Source organism: Falco biarmicus, chromosome 1, assembly GCF_023638135.1.
Source record: "Falco biarmicus isolate bFalBia1 chromosome 1, bFalBia1.pri, whole genome shotgun sequence".
In the NCBI taxonomy this organism is placed as follows: Eukaryota; Metazoa; Chordata; class Aves; order Falconiformes; family Falconidae; genus Falco; species Falco biarmicus.
Window position 1 is genome coordinate 20,652,300 of NC_079288.1, and position 21,701 is coordinate 20,674,000.

Sequence of the window (21,701 nt, forward strand, 5' to 3'; positions counted from 1 at the left end):
CACAACATGACAACCTCAAATTCACAGAAGAAATGTAGGCATGGAACATACAACACGTCAGTCCTGAATACTCCTTTCAAACACCACTTTCTGTACAAAACATTACCTTGATAAAAAGAACGTTAGCTACGCCAGTCAAATAGCAACAGAAAAGAGGGGCAAACAAAGGTACTGGCAGTCTCATGGGAATAAGTACTTTGAAGAGCAGTGAAAAGCCGTGCCCCAAAAGCCTATAGCTGCAGACGGGGCAAATCCCTTCCTGCACAGGATGGAAAAGCTGCGTGCACGACAACTGTGCTGTGAAACGGAAATGAGAAATAATCACGCTAATCAGTAACTTCATTTTCTACTTCCTTTTGCTCTGTTTCAACACAATAGTATATTCACCAACAAAAACTAAGCTGAAGTTCTGACTGAAGAGCACAAAGAATGGATGCTGCATTTCTCCTTATTCTGGACTATACCTTTAGGACACTTAAGAGATTTTACGTTCCATGGCTGACATGACTTGAAACTCAGCAGGCAGGAACACCTACATTCCAACAATATCCCAGCAAATGAAGATGGAGGCAGAGATGATTTTGCAATAAATAACCTCTGAAACACTTGCTATTTTCTTTACTGCAACAGTACACGTTTTTAACAAACAGACACTCAATACTAGTTTAGCTGACATAATATATAATCTGTTTCTTAAGCAACAACAGTTCTTTCCAAGTATCTCATTAAAGCCCTTCTAACAGTCACCAGCTGGTTGCTCTGCTGTGTGCAGAGAGATGCAGCTCAAGATAAAACATTTCAAGATTTATTTCAGAATAGAATGAAAACAGCTGTGCAACTTTCAAGCTTCAGCAGTACAATAATATAAACAAAGCACTTCGGTTATTAAAACAGTTCAAAAATTACACTCATGAACACAGCACTGAAATGTTTCCATTACCTGGCTGCAGTTAAACCAACAAGAACACTACATTTCTTTCTACCTCACTAAACAAAAAACACCTGTACTCAGGAGAGAGGAAAATGATTCAGAACTTATCTACTAGAAAATAAGATATTTTATTTATTATATGTATTCATTGTTTGTTATGACAGGGCACCGTAGCTTCCTCCTGACTCCAGACTAAGGTTCATCACTGGCTTCTAGGAGTGTTTATCCTGAGTAACACACCTCAGATCAGCAAAGTGCCTCACCCTTACTGTAATCTAACCTGCTTTGGAAACACCACAAGATCTTGAAAAAAATACTGTCAAGCATTCAGGGGTGTAAGACTGCATTTCCAGTAGCACTGGCTTTAATATAACTATGCATTAGTGAGTTACAGGTTCTTGGATGGTACTGCACATCACAAGGTTCAAGTTAAATATGAAACACTGATTCTAACAGCAGCCACCCGTGAAAAACTTTTGACACTTTCTGCAAGAGTTCTTATTTGCAATATTAAATAGACCACAGCAATCAGTATATATATATCTGTATATATGCATCAGTATATAGATCTGTATATATACAATCAGTATACATATCAATATATCATACCCACCTGGTGGTATGATATATTGGCTTGTCATAAGATAAAATAAAATAAATTTTAAAAAAAGAGCACTTTGACATTGCTGCTCAGTTACACAGGTGTCAACGTTCCCGATCTGGGATCAGATGCACAATATGTCAAAGCACCAGTGAATCCAGTGCACCTACCCAAATACATAAGTGTTTAAGGATGTGTAAAATCAAATTCTAAATGAGAAGCCACCATACACAAGAAGAGTCGGCAAACTAACCGCACAGCACAGTGTAAATACCACAAGGCTGAAGTTACCAACATTCTAAAGATCTGCTCCTCATCTATTTGAAAAACGTATTTATATCTGATTTTATAGATCTGAGACCAAGCAAATAACAATACAGGACCCAACACCAGCAAAAACATTTCCAGATCTTTTGCAAAAAGCTTTTTTTCTTAAAAACAAATGAAATGCGGGGGGCAGGGGGGATATCTTACAGGTCTTGCTGATTGCCACTGGCAATTTTCAGCTTCCAAAGGAGTATACAAGTGACTGATCACAGCTTTAAATTGCTGGTTTAAAACTAAGATGCAGATAAACTTACCTCAAAGTTACTTAGCAATGCAGCATTTGCATCTTTCCTGCAAGGAAAAAAAACCACAATTATTTGTGTTCAAATGAAACTGTTTAAAGTTTTCCTCTGCTGAGTTGCACAGACTCTAAAAGAACAGACATTATTTTCATAAAGTTAAAAAAGCCCAAAACACCCAAGAAATCTGGTTTTGGTGACTGTACAATTACCAAGCTATTGCCACCGCTGAAAAATATTTTTCCATATTGTTAGTAGAATTATTACATAAATATAATACAGTTTATTTTGCACTAAAACCAAATAGCCTTGCTACTTCCTTGAAAAAAAAAAACAAGGTCTCTAGTTCTATTTGAACAAAGACTGACAGGAAAAATAAATCAGATTATACACACTATTTATTTATTAGTCAAGAGCTCAAGAGCATGGAAAGAGAAAATACAGTGACTAATTTAGTACCATGTACATATGTGTGCATATAGGTATGGCACTATATTTACACATACTGTACAGAGTTTAAAAAAACCAACAACGTTATTACATTTCTTCTTTATTTATTCTTTGAATCTTTATGTGCCTACTCCTTTATTAGCAGGGCAAGGCTGAGAGCTTCCCATTTTCCACCAGCCAAACAATTCCCCACTAACTCTGGCCCAATTATGCAAGAATTCTTATCTATTGCTGGAAGGCTGAATGCACTGAGTCAAGTACATATTTAGACTAATCGTGCCTCTATTACTTCTGGATATTGTAATTTTATATTTGTAAATTAAAAGAAGTGAGAAAACCTGACGCAGAACATCCTATATTCCCTGAACAACACATTCTGCTGAGCAGTCAGTAGCCACAACAACAGAAAGTTTCCATACAAAAGGAAAAAAAGGCCTTTCTCAGGTCTGCACAGCAGCTTATGAAAAAAAAAAGAAAAAAAGGTACAATGTATTGTTAAGCACCATCAACTGTTTGAATAGAACTGTCACGTTCATCACTTTCAAACAAGTTAAATGCATCCACAAACTTCCACAGGTTCTATCATTGTTTTTAAATGAAAAGGACCTTCTAAAATACGCTGAGATGAACTTCAACTTCCATTTCGCTGACTCGAGTGAAACTTCAGCAAGTGAGCTCACGCACGCATTAGTTTTCATTCATGTTTTACAAACCATATAGCTTTTGTTGTTAGGTAAATGCAATTCTTCAGAATGTTTGCATTCAGCCTATCGCTACAGAAATCCCTATGGATCAAAGACACTCTTTGTTAGGAATAATTATGCCATAGAAAAATTATATATGGAATTACTCAGTTAAAGAAGTGAAAGGGTCATATAGAGTATATACATTACTGTGCAAATGAGTCTGTGAAATCTATCTGAAGTTAAATAATTTAAGACAATTGCTTCCTTTTTAATTCAAAACCACTTTGCTGTTAAAAGAAAAAAGAATTATTTTTCTGAACCATGGAGCATGAGTGAGTCAGCCTCAAATCTTCAACAATTCTTCTTGTGGTGAAATAGCAGAATCATAAACTGATAAACAAGGCCAGTTTCAAAAACTTCTGCAGAACTAATTAAGTAGAAGTACAATTTTCTTCAGTCCTAAGTCTCATAAAACAACTATCAACTTTGCATTCAGAAAACAGTAAGTTATAAATAATGAATTCTAAAGTCTACTTTTAAATATTCAACTGAACAGTATGCTTCATTTTTATGAGATTAAGTCTTAAGCAGAAAGGAAAAAAATGTCATGTTAACACCAAATGTATAAACACTTTTAAAAGTCTTTAAATAGGTAATATTTGCCCCAATTTTAGTCCAAACCAGAATATTGAGAAGGGTTTTCTGCATACATCAAAAAATATCTTAGTATATGGCATTAGACCTCTAAAAATATCACTAACACTTCATGCACTTCATGTTTTTAAATCTACTTCTTAAAATACATTGCATATTTAAACCACAATGTTTTCTGGAGGGTGTTTTTCTCTAGTAACATGGTAAGAACTTAAGAGAGGTTTTCCTAGCTGGCAGAGCTTCCCTCTATGAAGGCCATCAGGCAGGAGGCAAAAAATGAGGAAGATCAAATTCCAACAGTAATTCAAGTGCAAAATGGACTAAGTTGTTCCATTCCAATGCAAGGGACACTCACCCACAGCTCAGGACTTCAGCCCCAGGTGTCCTACCTCTGATGCACCTTCCTATTGGTACTAAAAGAGGTAGCACCAGTAAAATAAGTTTGGCTACTCAAGGAAGAAAGAAAAAACAAGTGGATGTGTAAGCAATGTCACAGCCTTACTATTAATGGTGCATTACAGCCTTGCTAGTAATGGTATAAAAAGCATCTTTCTCAGCAGGGCAAGTCCCATCCTTCCTCACATGCAACAGCAAGTTTCAACCTGTGCATGTTTCACAGCATTTTTCAGTGTACAACAGCAAGAACAGGTCTTCTCCCTGCAGGCTGCTACTCAAGTTAAAGCTAATGTAATACAAACCGGTATTTCAATGAATGTTTCTTGTTATCTACTTTTGATTTTTAGGAATGGAAGATTTAATTGTAATAGTATGGAAAATTTAATGATAATAAAGAATCCATGCATAATATGAACTGCAGTAGCTCTGCTGACTTATGGTGGATGCCAACATACATCCCAAGGGACTTGCATCCTCCATGACCCCATTCATTAGAAACCAGTTCCACGTACACATCTATAACTACACAATGTAGCGAGCTCCACAGAACTCATGAGTTTCTAAGCTTGAAAATAGGTCAAATCCTATTGTTTTGTGCCCAAGTGACGCTAACAAGACAGAAACACGTACAGTGCTGTCAGCATAGGAAGGCAAAAACCCTTGCTGCCCAGGACAGCAGGCTGGAGGCTGGCTGCTGTAACTGCCCCCAGTTATCGGCTAGCCAAAATTTTGAGTCACCTCTTGTGTTTGCAATTGCTGGCGCACACCTGTTAGGTTTTCTCCTTCTCCAACATATTCAGCTCCTACAACTCCAAGTTGTCTACCTGATGCTCACAGGAATAGCTCTCTCCAGGAGCTGCAGTGGAGGATTCATGTCCCCTCTCCCAGGGCAGGTCAGAGGAGGGAGCAGGAGGAGACAGGAGGGCAGGGGAGATGGGGAGGCAGAGCCAAAAAGGTTGTTTTGCCCAAACAAACAGATGCTTCAGCAGGATTTTTAAAGCAAACAAACAAAGCCCCCAGTTTCTCATCAGAATGCCTGAACACATTGCTGGTTGTAAGGGTGTTAAAGGCCCAATACACCCCACACACAGATATACCTCCCCCCCAGGCACACACGGCAGGCAGGCCCATATAGATATACCTCCCCAAGCACATATGTCAGGCAGGCCCATATATTTATAACGCCCCCCAGGCACACACGGCAGCAGGGCCATATATCTACCCCTCCAGCAACATACGGCAGGCAGGGCCATATAGATATACCCCCCCGCAGGCCGGGCCATACACATGCAGCCGCACACACACCACGGGCAGGCGCACATCGATGTGCCCCAGCCCCCCCCGGCCCTGGAGCCCCCGCTGCCGCCGCTCCTTACACCTCCATCTTGTCCGCCGCCTCGCTGGGGGGCTCCCCCTCACCGGCCGCCACCAACGGCCCGCCCGGCCACGGCGAGGGGAGCGCGGGGGAAGCCGGGCTGAGCTGAAGGAGGTTTCGGGGGCCGGGACGGAAGCGGAAAAGGAAGGAGAAACGCAGCGTAGTGATTAAAAAAAAAAACAAAACAGTTGCATTGGCCGGGAATCGAACCCGGGCCTCCCGCGTGGCAGGCGAGAATTCTACCACTGAACCACCAATGCTGGACCTGACACCATCTCCCCCGCCCCCTGAGTTGTAACCACTGTGGGCAGAAAAGTACGAGAAAGTTTCCGTGGGGTACCGTGTGTTCTGCAACCCTGCTCCGATTCTGACAATTAGCCACTGTTAAGTATGACAAGGGGAAAATAGTATCGTAGAGGTCCTCGAAAATCAAAGCTGTAGTCATCTGCAAACAGAATACTGTAAGGCTGAACTAGTTTTATAATTCTATTGCCTTTTAAAGCACCTGTACATCATCTTACCAAGTTCATCACCATCATATATCTTTTCCTACCATCGCTGTGATTCTTTCCTATGAATCTATGTGCTGTTAAGTTTTGCGAGAGCCCTTTTCATTCTGATGAAATCTGAAGATGCTTCATTGAGTGCAAATAGCTGAAAATCCTATCAGCTACAGCAAGGAAATTTGGCTCAGAAACCGAGAGCCCAGGAAACATTAATTACTTGATTTGGCCATTAACTTTCAGGCAAAAGTTTATATGCAAAACCACCACCACTCACTCCCTAAGGAGTCCCATACACATAGACTTGCTCATTTGCAGCAGGGCTGTTCTAAGATCAATCAAGGGAACCAAACAGGTCAGACTTGAGCTCACAACCTCCATCCTGCAATACTAGCACAAAATCCACCAGCTGCTTTCCTTTCCAGGCTCAAGCCAGAGGAACGTCCACTCCCACTTTTGGGACTTTGCTTCTCCTTGAAGTATTGCAAATCCTAAGTCAACTCTGAATAACGTGAGCAAACTGCAGCACTTCAGGATCAGTCTTCATGCCAGGACAGTGGGCAAGAAAGAACTCCCAGCTCTCCAGGAACCATCGTCATCAGATACCTAAGTGTTAGGCGAAGTTTAGAAGCCAACTGCAAAGCTTTTCCACACCTTTTCAGTTGAAAACCCCTAGAAAAGTTTCAGTGGACATGTGGAACCCATCACATACAGATTGTAGGACAGATACAAATTCATCTATACTCCAGAATCATTTGTCATGAGTCCTACAGAAAAAGAGCCAGGAGAAAGGTCTTCAAACTGCAGACTGAAAGCCTTTGGTCTGACTCAGTGGATAGGATGCAATGGATGCTCTCCTTTTTCATGCCAGGATTAACTGACCTTGTAAGTTGGCCAAAACCAGCACAGTAAATGCTCTGTAACTTCTCTGCCATGTTTCAAACCCTGCACATGAAACTGCCTGTACACCAGCTCCCAGCAAGGTTAAAGGGAAAAAAAGAAGGGAAAGGATGTCAGCTCCCATTTGAAAATACGGTATTTCCACACTGTCACATTTCAGAGTTTTGTTCCAGAAATCTACTAATCCTTGCCTGCCTCTCATCACTCTCTTTAGATATGGGTTCAGAAGCTTCAGCATATTAATTTTATTACTCCTTCGCATCTCCTCTTTATATCTCCCCCCAACAGCACTTTATGATCTTTATTTTCACTATTTCTCAAAAATTTCATTCCAGACCTTTGCTGATACATCTTTTACAACCCATGATGATGATGCCTGATACCAGCAGCTGGGATGAACAAGTATAATGCCTCTCTCAACAGCTTGCAATTTTTCTTCTAATGTTCTTCCTAAGTATTTTCCAATGGAGACATATAGCCTGTGAGGGTGTAAATACATATATGGACCAGCTACAGGTCCACTGACATCACGCAAGAGAGAAGAATATCTAAGAGAGAACTCATTACCCTTACATACAACTTTTCAGGAGATGAGGTGATTGGCTCCCTTCACTAACAGTTTTTAATTGCTGCACTTTAGGTGTTAGACAGTTATGCTACACCATCCATAGGGAATGCAGACATAGGTTTTTCTAAATGTGCTTAGCATGTCAACATTTTAAGCATTGGCTTGTGATTGTTACCACTAAGGCTTGGTGAGAGAGGGGCCTCGGTATTAACTATTGAAAGCAGGGGGCCTAATAATTGCTATTGAAAGCAGATCTGCAGGGTATTTGTATTCTTTGTCATGAAAGATGTTTACTGTATTCAGCATTTCGCTGATCACCGTATGGTGTCTTTTTTTCTTTTACATTCAAAATTCATTAAACAAAGTTGGGAGTTTTTTTAACAAAAAATGTCAGCACTGCTTCACATCAGTCTAGCTGACAGTGCATTTGACTAGCACTTTCAGCCCACAGAACTTTTTTCTTTTTCTAAACCAAAATCACAGTTAAAAAGCAGTGTTTTCAAAAAAGGTGCACTGTAGCAGTTTATGCTACCATTTTTCTTCACCGGACTCAGTTATGAAAATAAGCCCTATTATGAAAAGTGTATTTCTAGAAAACACTAAAGCACTCCCTCAGAGCTGCACTGCCCAAGTGTTGCACTCTTTCAAAAAAAAATACACTCTAAAATAAATAGTAAGGATGTGACTGATGATAAGAGCAAGCAAAAAATAAAGTTCAAATCTCTGAGGACATCAAAATATATTTAATTAACCTTCTCCATCCTTCAAAATGGGCAATTTACTTTCTAGTACTATTTCATTGCATGTCAGCTTAGAAAAGGGTGTGACCGGGAATATTAATGTATGAACGATGTGCCATTCCCCGCGCCAGAAGGGAAAATAAATGGAAGACCTCTCTCTCAGACATTCCTTGGTATTTAACTGTGGGATGGGGATTTTGGGGGTTAATCTTTGTATTTCACTAAACAAATAAAATACTGAAAGAAGATGATAGGAGAAGGAGAGCCATGTAAAACAGAACAAGTAGAGAAGATAGTAATAAGAATATATTTGTGTGCATTAGAAAACCTGTTTTGCAATGCTGTTTCACTGTTTTCCCCTCAAAAAAGTTCAGCTTTCCACATCCAAGCATCTTCAAGAGATCCTATTTCTTCAATGTTCATTTTCACATTAATGACTTCTGCTTGGATTTACAGTTTCACTTCCATGTTTATTATAAAAATATCACTCTATATTCTACACTAGCTTATTATATAGAAAGGATAGTTGTTGCCTGTTTCATATGAAAATGGGAAAAGGGAGAATTAATTGTCTCCTAGATATAAACTGGGACAGGGTTTGTGCACTAAAAGAAAACTAATCCTTATGAAGTTTGCTAAACACACAGTGTTACTGCTGACAGATCCCACATGAAAGCACATGTCCTTGCCGCATGTAATATCAGACATAAATTAATAAGATCTTATAGACATAGATTCACTCCAGTCATAAATTCAGTGCTTACTATTTTCCTAACACATCAGCAATCTCCTCTCAAAGCCCAAAGTAAGGATAAAGACACTCCTAAAGGATGAACAAGACAAGAAAAGCAGTAAAAATCAGGGATTTCACAGTAGGAAGGATCATAATCACAAAATGATCAAGCACTGATTTCTAGTGTGAATGTCCTGGTGCAAGAAAGGAAAAGTATATAAGTTGCAGAACTGAAAGAACAGTAGAAAAGAACAAGAGGGTCAGTTAAAGGGAAGAAAATAACCCACTAAAATGTGGACAAGAAGGTTGTAATGTTTCCTGAGCTCTGTGAAAGGTTTGGACCATGCAGATGGAAAAATATTATACTGTATTAGTACACTTGGTAAGGCAAGTGTTCTCGCATTCAGCTTTCCGTGGAGTGGCTGCAGAAAAGTGCTGTGTCTGAGGAGTTAATGAGAAATTGGTGCTGAGCCTTGGTTTTCCAGGTTGCTGCTCCCAAAGCTCTCTTGTAATTTAAATAGGTTCTTTACTTCCATGATATTTAGGGTTTGATGAGTCTAAGATATCGGCTATTTGCCAAGGCTGCAGTGCACAACCTCACACCCCACAGCCACAGTCTGAGGCTCACAGGAGCCTCTTGGCAAGAGTAACTCCATGCAATGGGTGACAGCCGGGAAGTCCCGAAGCTGGAGCCACAGTGTCCTTACAAGTGGGATGAAAAGTCTCATCCACACAGAAACGGGAAAGAGAAACTAATTCTCATCTCTTTTTGTTCTTGTGTTTGTTGGGGTGGCAATGGGGATGGGGCAATAATGATCCAGCCATCATATCAATTACCTTCGTATCAACAACTGCTCATTAGAGGGGTATGACAGAGTGATGCGGCTCCTTCAGTACAGGGATATTCCCAGAAACGGAGCTGACCTGTCCACACACAAGACCCTCCGGCACTGCAGGAACACTGCCTACAGCTACACCAATAACTTCACTTACAAGCAAGATTAGAGCATCTCTCCCGACCCTCCTCCTTGCAGCGACCCTGCCGCCAAAGAAACTTCTCTCCCTGACTCGCTAATCGTGCGCTGGGCGAGCAGGGGCCGGAGAGGGGTGGGAAGGGCGAAGGGGGCTGAAGGGGGGGACCGGATCGGGGCCGGCCCCGGGGACACCCCGCCCCGCCGGGGCGGGACGAGCCGCCAGCCCCGCGCCGGGGCGTGTAAAAGCGGGGCGGCGGGGCCGGGGAGCAGCGAGCGACCAGCCGGGGCTGCGCTGCGGAGCAGGTGAGCGGGGCCGGCCGGGCGGCGGGGACCCCCTCCGGCACCGGGGACCCCCTCCGGCACGGGGCAGAGCCTCACCTCACCTCACCTCGCTGTTCCGCAGGTTGCACCAGTTGCCGGGATCGCTGCCCAAACAAGCAAAACGTCGTCCGAAATGGCAGCCGAGGTGAGGGTGAACTTTGCTTCTCCGGTGGGGTGGTCTCGGGGTGTTCTGGTAAACGCGAGCTCAACAGCGTGATAACCCCAGCGCTGCAACCTGCCACACTCATTCGGGTGCTTCTCTACTTGATTTGTTTTCCTGGGTTGTAAGTGGAGAAGGGGACAGCAAAGGTATTTGCTGCAATAGTTCCGACGACCCACCTCTGTCTGATTCTGCCGAAAAGCCACAGCAGTGAAGATACACTTAGATCCCGCTCCCCATCCAAGCCCCGCCCCCCCGCACCGGCCGCTCACACCCCAGCACCTCTGCCATCCACCCCAGGGGACCAGTTTCCCAGCGAGGAGCTGCAAAGCTTGGCTTTTTCACCATGATTTCTCTCCCCGAAGCTCCTACTGACCAACCTCCTTCCAAGCTCGACGCCCAGCACCCCATGCCTGCACCCCGAGCCGGGCAGGCTCTCCCCAGCACGCCGGTTCCCATGGCCGGGGCCGGGGGGTGCTGGGGTTCCCGGGCGCGCCCGGCCGGGCCGGCCGCTGTCCATGGTAGCCAAGCGGGTGGCCCGGCGGCGCTGCCTCCCAGCCCTTCTGGGGGGTCTTTGGGGCCGTGGGGTTTTTTTCTTCCCTTCCATTTTACACGAACATTTGTAATACGGAAAGGTACCCAGACCTCCCTTCCTGCAGTTGTACCTTAACCAGTTTTATGCTAATTTTATGCCAAAGCTTGCAAGCACGTCATCGACTCCAGAGATGCTTCAAACTGTAACTTCTAACACTTCGTACTTACAGGAGCATTGTAGAGGATGTGGCTAGCGCTGGCCCACAGCTCTTTGTCAGCTGAATATGTTCTTATAGTCTCCCTAAAAGATGAGGGTTTTAAAAATTATTATTTCAAGTAAAAGTAGATACTAGCTTTCACTACAACCCTGATTCCCTTACTTTTCTCCCCTATCAGGAGACTTATCAAAGAGCCAGTGATCAGCAGCTGCCTCAAAAGAGAGATCCATGCTGGTCTTTCTTGCCCTGATAATCATTTCCACAGACAGGACACAATCCCTGCAGAGCCCTCAAAGGTAAAATATCTTGGAGGATTCCTGAGACAGACCTCACCGCTCAAGGGCTAAATGCTAGTGACAGTGATGTGATATCCACCCCTAAAACTACCTGCCAAAGGTTCTGAAGTCCAGGGCTTTTCCGGTCAACGGTACACACTGAAAAAAACATTCCTGAGTACGTCTGCAGTTTTACATGGACAAGGAGTGGGAAGGACATTATCTGGTTTTTAGGGGATATATCGGTAAGCCTTTCAAACGTGACTCTTCATTACTTATAGGGGGATAAAATGCTGGGAGGAAGGTTTGTCGGAAGCACAGATCCAGTCATGGAGATGCTCAGCGCTTCCATTAGCTATGATCAGAGACTGTCTGAAGTTGATATCCAGGGGAGCATGGCTTATGCCAAAGCCTTGGAGAAGGCTGGGATCCTATCTAAAACTGAGCTGGAGAAGATCCTGAGTGGCCTGGAAAAGGTATTTATTTCCTTCACAAACTGTCACGTGTGCTGGAATGAATGGCTCCTTATCTGACAGCATCTGTAGTAGCCTCCCTCAGCGGCTGTGCTAAAAACCAGCTTTCAATGTCCCCACATCCCACTCCTTAGAGCTAGGCATGTGCCCAGGTGCTTTCCTGGAAGGGAATGCTGTCCTAGATCATAGGCATGACAGGCCCACGTGTATTGCACTTGGTACTGTTGGAAACATTCTGGGCAGGGGATTGATACGCAAATCGCATCCGGCTAAAGGTACCAAAGCCCAAGAGCAGGATGTGAACCAGCTGACAAGCCCCAGTGAGAGCCTGGAGCCCTGATGAGCACATTGTCAATGCTTGTTATGGCAGTGCTGGTGCCTCGGTCAGCGTGCTCAGGGTGACCTGCCCATCCATCCTCTTCAGACTGAACATGCACCAGGAATCGTTTCAGCATGAATTAGAAATATTCTTTTTCTGCTGGCACTTGGGGTCCTTTAGAGTCTGGCTGCCCGAGTTAGTAGGAAGCAATGCACAGCATTGTATAGGGGTGAAGAGAAGTCAGCAGCTAAGCACTTTTTAAAAATATCCGTTGTTCTTGCTCACCCACCATGGACAATGGTGACTCCATACAATGCTTGTATAGGAAAACCTTGATGGACAATGCTAAAGCAATCACTGACATGTCAGCTCACTTTTTGGTTGCAATGCTTAAATCCTCCTATAGCCATAACATTGCAGGATCACCATGGGCAGAGAGATGAATCCCATCAAGTGCAGTATAGATTATCAGGACAGAGCCAAGCAGCCAGCCTTGGCCTGAAAGAACAGGAATGCCAGAGCTTGTGTGAGACTTAACATTTTAACTTCCATTGGGATGGCAGAAGTTGTATTTGCTGGGGACATTTACAGCTCCACCCCCGCCCCCAGCAGGGTAACTGTAGTGGCTGACCGGTGTTTCTGCTGATCTTTGTAGATCTCTGAGGAATGGTCGAAAGGAGTCTTTGTGGTGACCCAAACCGATGAGGATATCCACACTGCCAACGAACGCAGACTAAAGGTTTGGGCCCTCTAACCTCTTCTTCCCGTTCCTCTGCAGCTAGATTTGCCTGACATTGAGTGCATGTGCCTCTGCCCCACTGTGAAATGCCTCTGGACCTTGTGGCACCAAAACCCCAGGTGCACAATCAAGTGTCTCCAAGACCCCTTGAGTGGAAGAGGCACTGTACAAGCACAGAACCCAAACTTGCCCTTCCCCAGAAGAGATCCCATGGCTACTCACAGCATCCTGCAGCTGAGTCCCTTCCAGGCAGGGAGCAGGTCTGCTTGTGTGGAGTCTCCTGCTTAGAATATAGACACCGATAGAAATCCTCCTCTTGTCCTCAGGAGCTGATCGGAGACATAGCTGGAAAGCTGCACACTGGAAGAAGCAGGAATGATCAGGTGGGTACACAATCGTTCTTTTGTCTCCTTTGTACTCCTCCCCTCTCACTTCAGGAGACCTCAGATCAGAATGGGCTTTGGCTCTCTTCCTGGAGAGCAAGGTTTAGTGACAGTACCACATCACAGCGACCAAATGAGGAGAGGAAGATGCACCTTCCCATCACACAGCACAAGAAGGGGTTTACCTTGCAGTAAAAGTGGCCAGTCGCTATGCATGTCACACTCTGCTTTGTCTAACTGTGGCCAACCACATACAGGTTGTGACTGACTTGAAGCTCTTCATGAAGAATTCCCTCTCTGTCATCTCCACTCACCTCCTGCAACTCATTAAGACCCTGGTGGAACGCGCTGCCATGTAAGTCCTTTTGCAAATCCACGGCCTTGGCCTTGCTGGGGCAGGAGACTTCTGGCCTTGCTCTTTCACTAGCAGCAATCAGGGCAGCAGCAGTCTCCTGTGGAGGAAGGTACAGGCAGGCGGTGTGTGGTAGCACGGGGCTCCTCCACAGTCCACATCAGAGACCTGCCTCTTCCCCCAGTCCATTCTGGCAAAGGAGCTGAGGTTGGAGGTCTGCCCAACACCAAATCCATCTGAAGGAGTGGGGAACTTGAGCGTGTTTCAAGTTGCTCTGTCTGAGGAAAGCTCTGCTAACTCCCTGTAGCTCTCCTCCTCCCAAACCACGCTCCCCAATGGTGGTGGAGCGGGGAATCCTTGCCTGCCACAGAGGGATTACTGTACCAGGCAATTTTCCAGGGAGGCCTAGGGCAGACACCCACACTGGAAGATCGCGAGGCCTAAACCCAGTGTGCTTAGGTGGAAAGGTGAAAGGGAGAGGAAGAGCAAGAGCAACTTCCAAACACCACAGGCCAAAGATATTCTCCTTGCGACCTTGCCAGGAAACCCGGGAGTGTTCCTGCCATTGCCCTCTGTCTTGGCAGCTGCTGCTCACCTCCTTCTCTCCTTTCACATGCAGAGAAATTGATGTTATCTTGCCTGGCTACACCCACCTGCAGAAAGCTCAGCCCATCAGATGGAGCCAGTTCTTGCTCAGGTAACCAACCTTTCACTCTTGGCTGGAGGAAGCCTTCTCCACCCTCAGGGCCCTGCTCAGCTGGAGCCTACAAGAGGGAGCATCATCTTCTGAGGGGCAGCCGGGGGTGGTGGCAAACCAGAGGTGACCCTGCCAACTGGAACAGGCACTCCCAAGCACTGGGTGGGCAGCGGAGGCTGACGCCCTGTATGTTCCAACCTTTGGCCACAGTTATACCTTAGCTAATGGGTGGAGAATCTTGTATGGATACCAGCTGTTCCACTTCAAAGGGCCTTAGTGCCTAGGCTCCATTTCGAGCCTCTTCTGTTCAAGAGGCGATCCCAGGCTCTAGGCATGGCAGCACACTTCTGGGGAAGGAAAGTGACATTTTCTGACTTCGTGTGCTTCATCTGTCATGTCCTTTCCTAGCCATGCTGTTGCTCTGACCCGTGATTCTGAGCGCCTGGGAGAGATGAAGAAGAGGATCAATGTCTTGCCTTTGGGAAGGTAAAGTCCACTGGTTTTGTAATTACTGGGCCTTTCTTTGCTCTGCAAAATCTTCAGAGTGGCCCTCCTGGCTTCGTAGAACTCAGTTTTGGTTGGGATATGCAGATTATATTGATTGACTTCAGTTTCTTTTTTCCCTGGCAGCGGTGCACTGGCTGGCAACCCACTGGAAATTGATAGAGAACTTCTGCGTAGTGGTAAATGTCTCCCTATGTACTGAGTGGCATAGGGCTACTTCTAATATCTGGGAGGGAGGGAAGCATTGATACATGGCTCCCAATGGCATCGGAACACACTGTCTGGAGCAAAAGCCTTTCTTTCATCAGGCTTTTTGCTGCAATGAGACAGGGCAATGCCTATGATGTCTGAGCAGGAAAAGCCACGTCAGCTGCTCACTGGCTGCCTGGGCTAATAACAAAGACCCCAGGCAGTGTAGCCCTCAAGTACATCTGTATTCCTTGGACTACTCAAGGGCTCACAGTCACCTGCATTCTGGGGCAGCCTGATGCATTCAAGCTCCAGACACTCCAAGCCTGACCTCCTGTGTCCATCACCTTCCTTACAGAGCTGGACTTTGCTTCCATCAGCCTGAACAGCATGGACGCTGTTAGCGAGAGAGACTTTGTGGGTAAGCACAACTCAGTCATTTTGTCCCACTGGTATTTCAGAAGCAGGCTTGAGTCTGAGACCTTCCCAGTTAACCTCCATTAACAAGGGGACTGAAATCCCTCACTAGGAAGTAATTATACAGAAAATCTGCTCGTGTTTAAACTTCAGTCAGAGATCTCTGTGTTGTCAAGCAAACAAGAAAATTTTTCACCTTCTCGTTTCCTGCCTTCTCTGCAGTGGAATTCCTCTCTGTTGCCACCCTGCTGATGATCCACCTTAGCAAGATGGCTGAAGATCTCATCATCTACAGTACCAGCGAGTTTGGCTTTCTGACCCTCTCTGATGCTTATAGGTAAATCTCTTCTCTCTGGGCAGACAGCCCTTCCCTCAGCCTCTCCTCCTCAGCTATCCCAGTCCTAGGAGAATGAGACTGTGGCTGGGGTCTCCCAGCTGCAGAAGGCTGGCACAGCATTAAAAGGTTGGCAGAAAGGCAGCTGTAGGGTGAACACTCCCTCAGTAATGATCACTTATTTCTGATTCTGGTAACTCAGTCAAGTCTGCATTCAGCAGACGCTCCTCCCCAGCAGCTGCTGGCAGAGGGAACTTCCTCCTCGGCTGGGAATGCCTGCCAAAGCCCTTCCTTGACTAGCCAGGCTTGCAATGCCAACAGACAACTCATCTCTCAGGGTGGCACAGCCACAGCCCTCCCTCTCTGAGGTCACAGCAACACTTAAGCTGGCCTGCTGACACCGTCTATGGAGCTGCCTGGGGGGAAGCCGCATTTTTGCTTCCTCTTTGAGAGCTGGGACTGCGTGGTACCTCCAGACAAGACTGCAAAGCCAAAGGCTTTGCTAAGGGAGACCTGAGAAACTCAGCACACCCAGTTCACTGCTTTCCTACGCTCTGCAGCCGTGTCCAGGAAAGGGGGACCTGCGCTTGGCTTTTGGAGGGCTGGGCCAGCATGTTGCATGACCTGTGTCTGTAGGGACTGGGGTCCTGCTCACCGTTACACTCCACACACCTTTCTTTCAGCACTGGCAGCAGCCTGATGCCTCAGAAGAAGAATCCTGATAGCCTGGAACTGATCCGCAGCAAAGCTGGACGAGTGTTTGGACGGGTGAGCCCGCTAAAGAAAGAAGCGGGATGGGGAAACTGCTCATACCATGGCTGAAGACTGTTCCTTCTTCATGCCTCTGTGTAAAGAAACGTGCCCAGTCTCGGCTCTTCACCTCCACGGGGGCAATGTTCTTCTTCTCCTGTAACGAAGTGCCTCTCCCGTTTCTCTCTGCAGTTGGCTGCCATTCTCATGGTCCTCAAAGGACTTCCAAGCACCTACAACAAGGATCTGCAGGTAAAACAGATGTCAGTTTTCACATCATGTCTCGCAGCAGACACAGCTCTGTTCTGCTCTTGAGCAGTCTTGCCACTACGTTTCCCTGCACAGACCCTGCTTGTGTGCAGGATGCTGAGAAAGGGGCTGAGGGGCAGCACGCTGCAGTTGACACCCCAGGCACAGCAGGAGCCCCCTGGGATGACCAGCCTGCTCTGCTGGCTGGGCTGCTTGGGCTGTTGGGCTTTTGGGCTGCATCAGGTTGACTCACAGCAGTTTCCATCCCTGTGCTAATGTAGGAGGACAAGGAGGCTGTCTTTGATGTTGTGGACACCCTGAATGCTGTGCTCCAGGTTGCCACGGGAGTGATTTCTACCCTGCAGGTAAAGCTCCAGCCTCCCACTATTGAATAGGGTTGGGGCACACATTCTGTGAGTGGCATGGGTAAAAGAGCTCTGGACTGGTCCTAAGGTGGGGGCTCCTCACTGCCTCACTCACACTGCTTATTATGGTTCCCAATGTCAGCTAATGTGTCCCCAAGGTGGAACTGATGATAATGTCCCCCTTTGATCCTCCTTTCTGCAGATCAACAAGGAGAACATGGAGAAGGCATTGAGCCCTGAGATCCTGTCATCAGATCTGGCACTCTACTTGGTACATAAAGGAGTAAGTATCAGTGGGAGACTGGGAGCTGTGTATTTCCTTGGATACAGAATACTGCTCAGCGAGGGCCTGAGATGAGGCCTTCTGTTCTGTCCCCAGGTGATGATCAGTCCGGGTCAACAAACCCGAAAGCTGGAAACCCATTCTTTACATGTATCCCAAGTAGTGGAACTGCTGCCGGGTGGACTTGATAGTAATTTACAGGTGGAGTTTTACCTCCTAAAGTCTCCCCTCTTCACATCCCAGAAAACCCGGATTCAGACTGTATTGTCCTAAGTGAAAACAAGCCAACCAAAAAAGAGAGCACATCCATTTTTTCCTTTGAAAAACACCCCAGTTGCCTGGTCACTGACTGCGGCCTCTGCTTCTCACTGCAGATGCCATTCAGACAAGCCCACGTTGCCTCTGGGAAGGCCGTCCACCTCGCCGAGTCTAAAGGCATGACCATCAACAATCTCAGCCTGGATGACCTGAAGAGCATCAGGTTCGTATCACTGTTATTTTGCCATGACTTCCCTCAACAGGCAGGTATCAGCCTCCCTTTGCACAGGCCTCCTTGTGGTGCCCTTCCCCAAAATGCCCGGGCCAGACAGCACCCCAGAATCCTCCTGGCCTGAATGACAGTGCTGCTACTGCTGGGCCTGCAAGCACTGAAGGGGGATTGAACATCACTACCACTCAGCCCCAGCGGGGCATGGGCAGCAGCTATTGGGAGCGACTGGAAGGAACTCATGCCCTGACCTGGAGGCACCAGCCCTCCAGAAGTTTGGCTCCAAACTTCCTCAGGCTCCCCTTGGAGATGACTCTGTGCTGTGTTGCAGACAGCTCCTGGCAGGCACTAGAAGTGCAGAGGTAGGGTTGCAGGATGCCTTTCCCCTTGGAAAAAGGCTCCATCCCCACTCATGCACCCTCTCTGCAGGCAGCGAGCATGTAAAGCTAGGCGGCAGCACCCGAAGCTCCCCACTGACACCTCTTCTCTTTGCCTCCCCAGCCCCCTGTTTGGCAGCGACGTTGCCCAGGTCTTCAACGTAGTCAACAGTGTGGAGCAGTACACGGCCATGGGTGGTACCGCCAAGAGCAGCGTGACTGCCCAGATCGAGCAGCTGAGGGAGCTGCTGAAGAGGCTGAAGGAACAAGCTTAGAGTGTGGGGAGAGATCCCATGGATGCAGCATTGTGCCTATCACACTAATCTGGAGTTAATAAACACTGGGGTGTATGTAGTTCACTGAAACTCCTGTCTTGCGTCTTTCTTCTTAGGGACAACATTGTGCTGGGCTTCCTCAGCCCTGATGAGGCTTGGGAAAATGTTCACTGGTGTGAAAGGATGGGGGCTCCGCCCCCCCTGGCAGTGGAGCTGCATTATGGGGTGTCCAAGCTCTTGGGAGCTGGGAGGTAGAGAGCAGAAGGAGTGTCTGTCTACAACAGGAGACCAGAAAATTTGTCTTTTAGAGGGGAAGCTGGTGGACTGGGGAATTGATCACCTCTTGGTACGTGACATTGGTGAGGCCGCACCTTGAATACTGTGTTTGGTTTTGGGCCCCCCACTCCAAGAAAGACATTGAGGTGCTGGAGTGCATTCAAAGAAGTGCAACCAAACTGGGGAAGGGTCTGGAGCACAGGTCTTTATAAGAGCATCTGAGGGAACTGGGGGATTTTTAGCCTGGAGAAAAGGAGTCTCAGAGAAGACCTTCTCACTCTTTACAGCTACCTGAAAGAAGGTTGTACCAAGGTGGGTGTCAGTCTCTTCTCCCAGATAACAAGTGATAGGACGAGGAAATGGCCTCAAGTTGCACCAAGTTGCAAGTTGGATATTAGGAAAAATGTCTTCACCAAAAGGGTTGTCAAGCATTGGAACAGGTTGCCCAGGGAAGTGGTTGAATTGCCCTCCCAGGAGCTATTTAAAAGATGTGTAGATGTGGTGCTTAGGGACATGTTTTAGTGTTCAGCTTGGCAGTGTTAGCCTTATGGTTGTACTTGATAATCTTAAGGGTCTTTTCCAACATGAAGCCTTCTATGAGTCTATGCAGCACAAGGCTGGATCCAGCAGTGCCAGAGCAAGCTACACAATGTGCTGAGGGAGGCTTGTGGGTGTGCACAAAGTGCTCCTGGTACATTTGCAACACATGCCACATCTCCAGCTATTGCTGCCCTCCTCACAGGAGTATGCTTGCCTGCTTGCCTTCTGGCAGGGGGGATTAAGTGGCCAAAAGAAGTCTCCTCACCACCTGGCACTGAAACTTGCATAGTCTTAGGCAGGACGTGGTCAGCAGGTCAGCCCACAGGTCATTCCAGCCCATCATAAAACCACCTTTGGCTTTGGCCTCCTCCAAATCACAGGGGTTGCATGCCCAAGGGTTTTCCTTTCTGTGACCCAGGCCAAGCTAGCTGGGGCAGAATGCTTGGAAAGCGACTGGCATGGCTGGCTGCCTCTTATAAATCTACTGTCTTCCTTCTGTCCTTACAAAAATATAAGCAGAATGAAGACCAGGAAAAGCCTTACTTGGGAAATGAGAATGCAGCATCTTGTGTCTTTCACAGGGGGAAAACATTTCACTAAACAAACACTTGGAACATTATTCCACACTATTGTTCTGGAGTGATTTCTGGAAGGAATATGCCTGCTACTTGATTCAAAAGGTAGAGAAAGAACAGTTGTCTACTGGGAAAGTGGGGCGATTTTCATTAAACACTAAGCCAGTTTGAACCTGACACCCACAGCACAGTAGCACTAGTTTTGTCATGGACAATTTATTTTCTGTCACAGCATGTTAAAGCTGGTGTTTTGCTCAGCACCCTGCCCTCCATGATGATGCAGCAACAAGTTATTGATTCAGTACTGCAAAACTCTGTAACACACATAGGAAATGGCAGTAATGCAATCATTACCTCACCATGTTTAGGTTAAGGGCTGCAACACACAATACAAAGTGCCACAAGTTAAATCCCCTGCCATTAACAAAGCACCCCCAGGAGACACAAAGTGCTTTCATCCTACTTTTGTAGCATTTGTGCTTTAAACATTGGGAGAAGAACCAGCTACAGAAAACTTCCCTTTCTTCAACACTTCCTCCAACCCTTAGTCTCCCCTTATTCTGGCCCTAAACCTGATCTATTCTCCTGGTATGTACATTTCAACCCATTTCAACCACCACTCCAGAAGGCTCCTTCGTGTTTGCTCTGTGACTTCCCGCTGTATTTCTGTTTTGGTGCTTGTGTCTCACTCTCCAGATAGGTTAGCTGTGGCCAGGAAATTACTTATGCATCCTTAGCTGATGGAGCAAAGGAACAAGAAAGGGAGAGGTGACACCAATACCTAATACCTACAGAGTCAGAAGAAGGGATATCTCCCCATCTCCACCTCACAGTTGTTTTTCCTCCCATAAGCTTTCTTGATCTGTGCCACTCCCCTCTTTTTCCCCATTTGTGTCTTCTAGCTCCTGCTCAGTACCTTCAGAGGCCTCAGCGGAAGAGATTTTTCTCTTACTCCCAGCAGCAAATGTCTGGCATTGTTTCTCGTGGCCAGTGCTAAGTGACACAGGGCCCTGCCAAACTAAAAAGAAAAAAAGGAAATCTTAGCAGATTATCACATCTCAGTCTCCTATTTAAACAAGTAGTTCATAATCACTGGTACTTCCCACCCATTCACCCTCTTCTTAGAACTGTGAAATAATTTAGATTGCAAGGGGCCTTTGGAGGTCTGCAAAGCTCCACAGACATTACAGGAGTGTGTGGTCCACAGTATCTCCAGACTTTCACCATCATCCTACTATGACTCATTGTGATTTCAGTTTTTAAAGTCCTGTCCCTTACCACAGGAAGATCTGTATAGGCAGAAGGATCAGTGGCTTGGACACTACTCTGGACTTAATCTTACATCCCTGCTCCACTACAGACCACACGAAGGCACCTGAGCCAGGAATTCATGTAGGCTGATCATGAACTACTGAAACTCCCAGCAGATGGCTATGGAACTGATCTGACAGACCTGCAGAAGAGCTCTTGAAATGTTACAAAAAGCAGTGAACTCTTCTCTGGGTCCCCCCAAGGAAAAGATCTCTAACCTG

At 46.2% G+C, this 21,701-nt stretch overlaps 2 protein-coding genes and 1 non-coding gene across 4 annotated transcripts in view; 1 reads left to right on the plus strand and 2 right to left on the minus strand.

Annotated features, from left to right (window-relative positions):
• The window catches only part of CRCP (CGRP receptor component), a 33,600-nt gene extending 27,789 nt beyond the window's left edge, over positions 1–5,811 (minus strand). The window contains exons 1-2 of one of the 2 annotated variants that reach the window (XM_056357996.1): positions 5,661–5,811; positions 2,114–2,150 (exon numbers count right to left, since the gene is read on the minus strand). In XM_056357996.1, the coding sequence (XP_056213971.1) occupies positions 2,114–2,150; positions 5,661–5,668 (45 nt within the window). In that variant the 5' untranslated portion in view covers positions 5,669–5,811. Of the gene's footprint in view, positions 1–2,113; positions 2,151–5,589 lie in introns of both variants that reach the window. The other variant, XM_056357987.1, reaches the window with a different exon arrangement.
• Positions 5,812–5,848: 37 nt separating this feature from the next.
• On the minus strand, positions 5,849–5,919 carry TRNAG-GCC (transfer RNA glycine (anticodon GCC)). The gene has a single exon. It is a non-coding gene; the product is annotated as a tRNA-Gly (tRNA).
• A 4,562-nt stretch (positions 5,920–10,481) lies between these two features.
• On the plus strand, positions 10,482–18,868 carry LOC130143740 (argininosuccinate lyase). The gene is made up of 16 exons (XM_056326610.1): positions 10,482–10,543; positions 11,867–12,061; positions 13,033–13,116; positions 13,443–13,499; positions 13,757–13,854; positions 14,471–14,548; positions 14,957–15,034; positions 15,179–15,231; positions 15,600–15,662; positions 15,881–15,995; positions 16,676–16,760; positions 16,935–16,994; positions 17,273–17,356; positions 17,559–17,639; positions 18,014–18,120; positions 18,628–18,868. Exons 1-16 carry the CDS (start codon positions 10,532–10,534, stop codon positions 18,776–18,778), a joined length of 1,401 nt encoding a protein of 466 aa, XP_056182585.1. The 5' UTR covers positions 10,482–10,531; the 3' UTR covers positions 18,779–18,868.
• Positions 18,869–21,701: the final 2,833 nt, after the last annotated feature.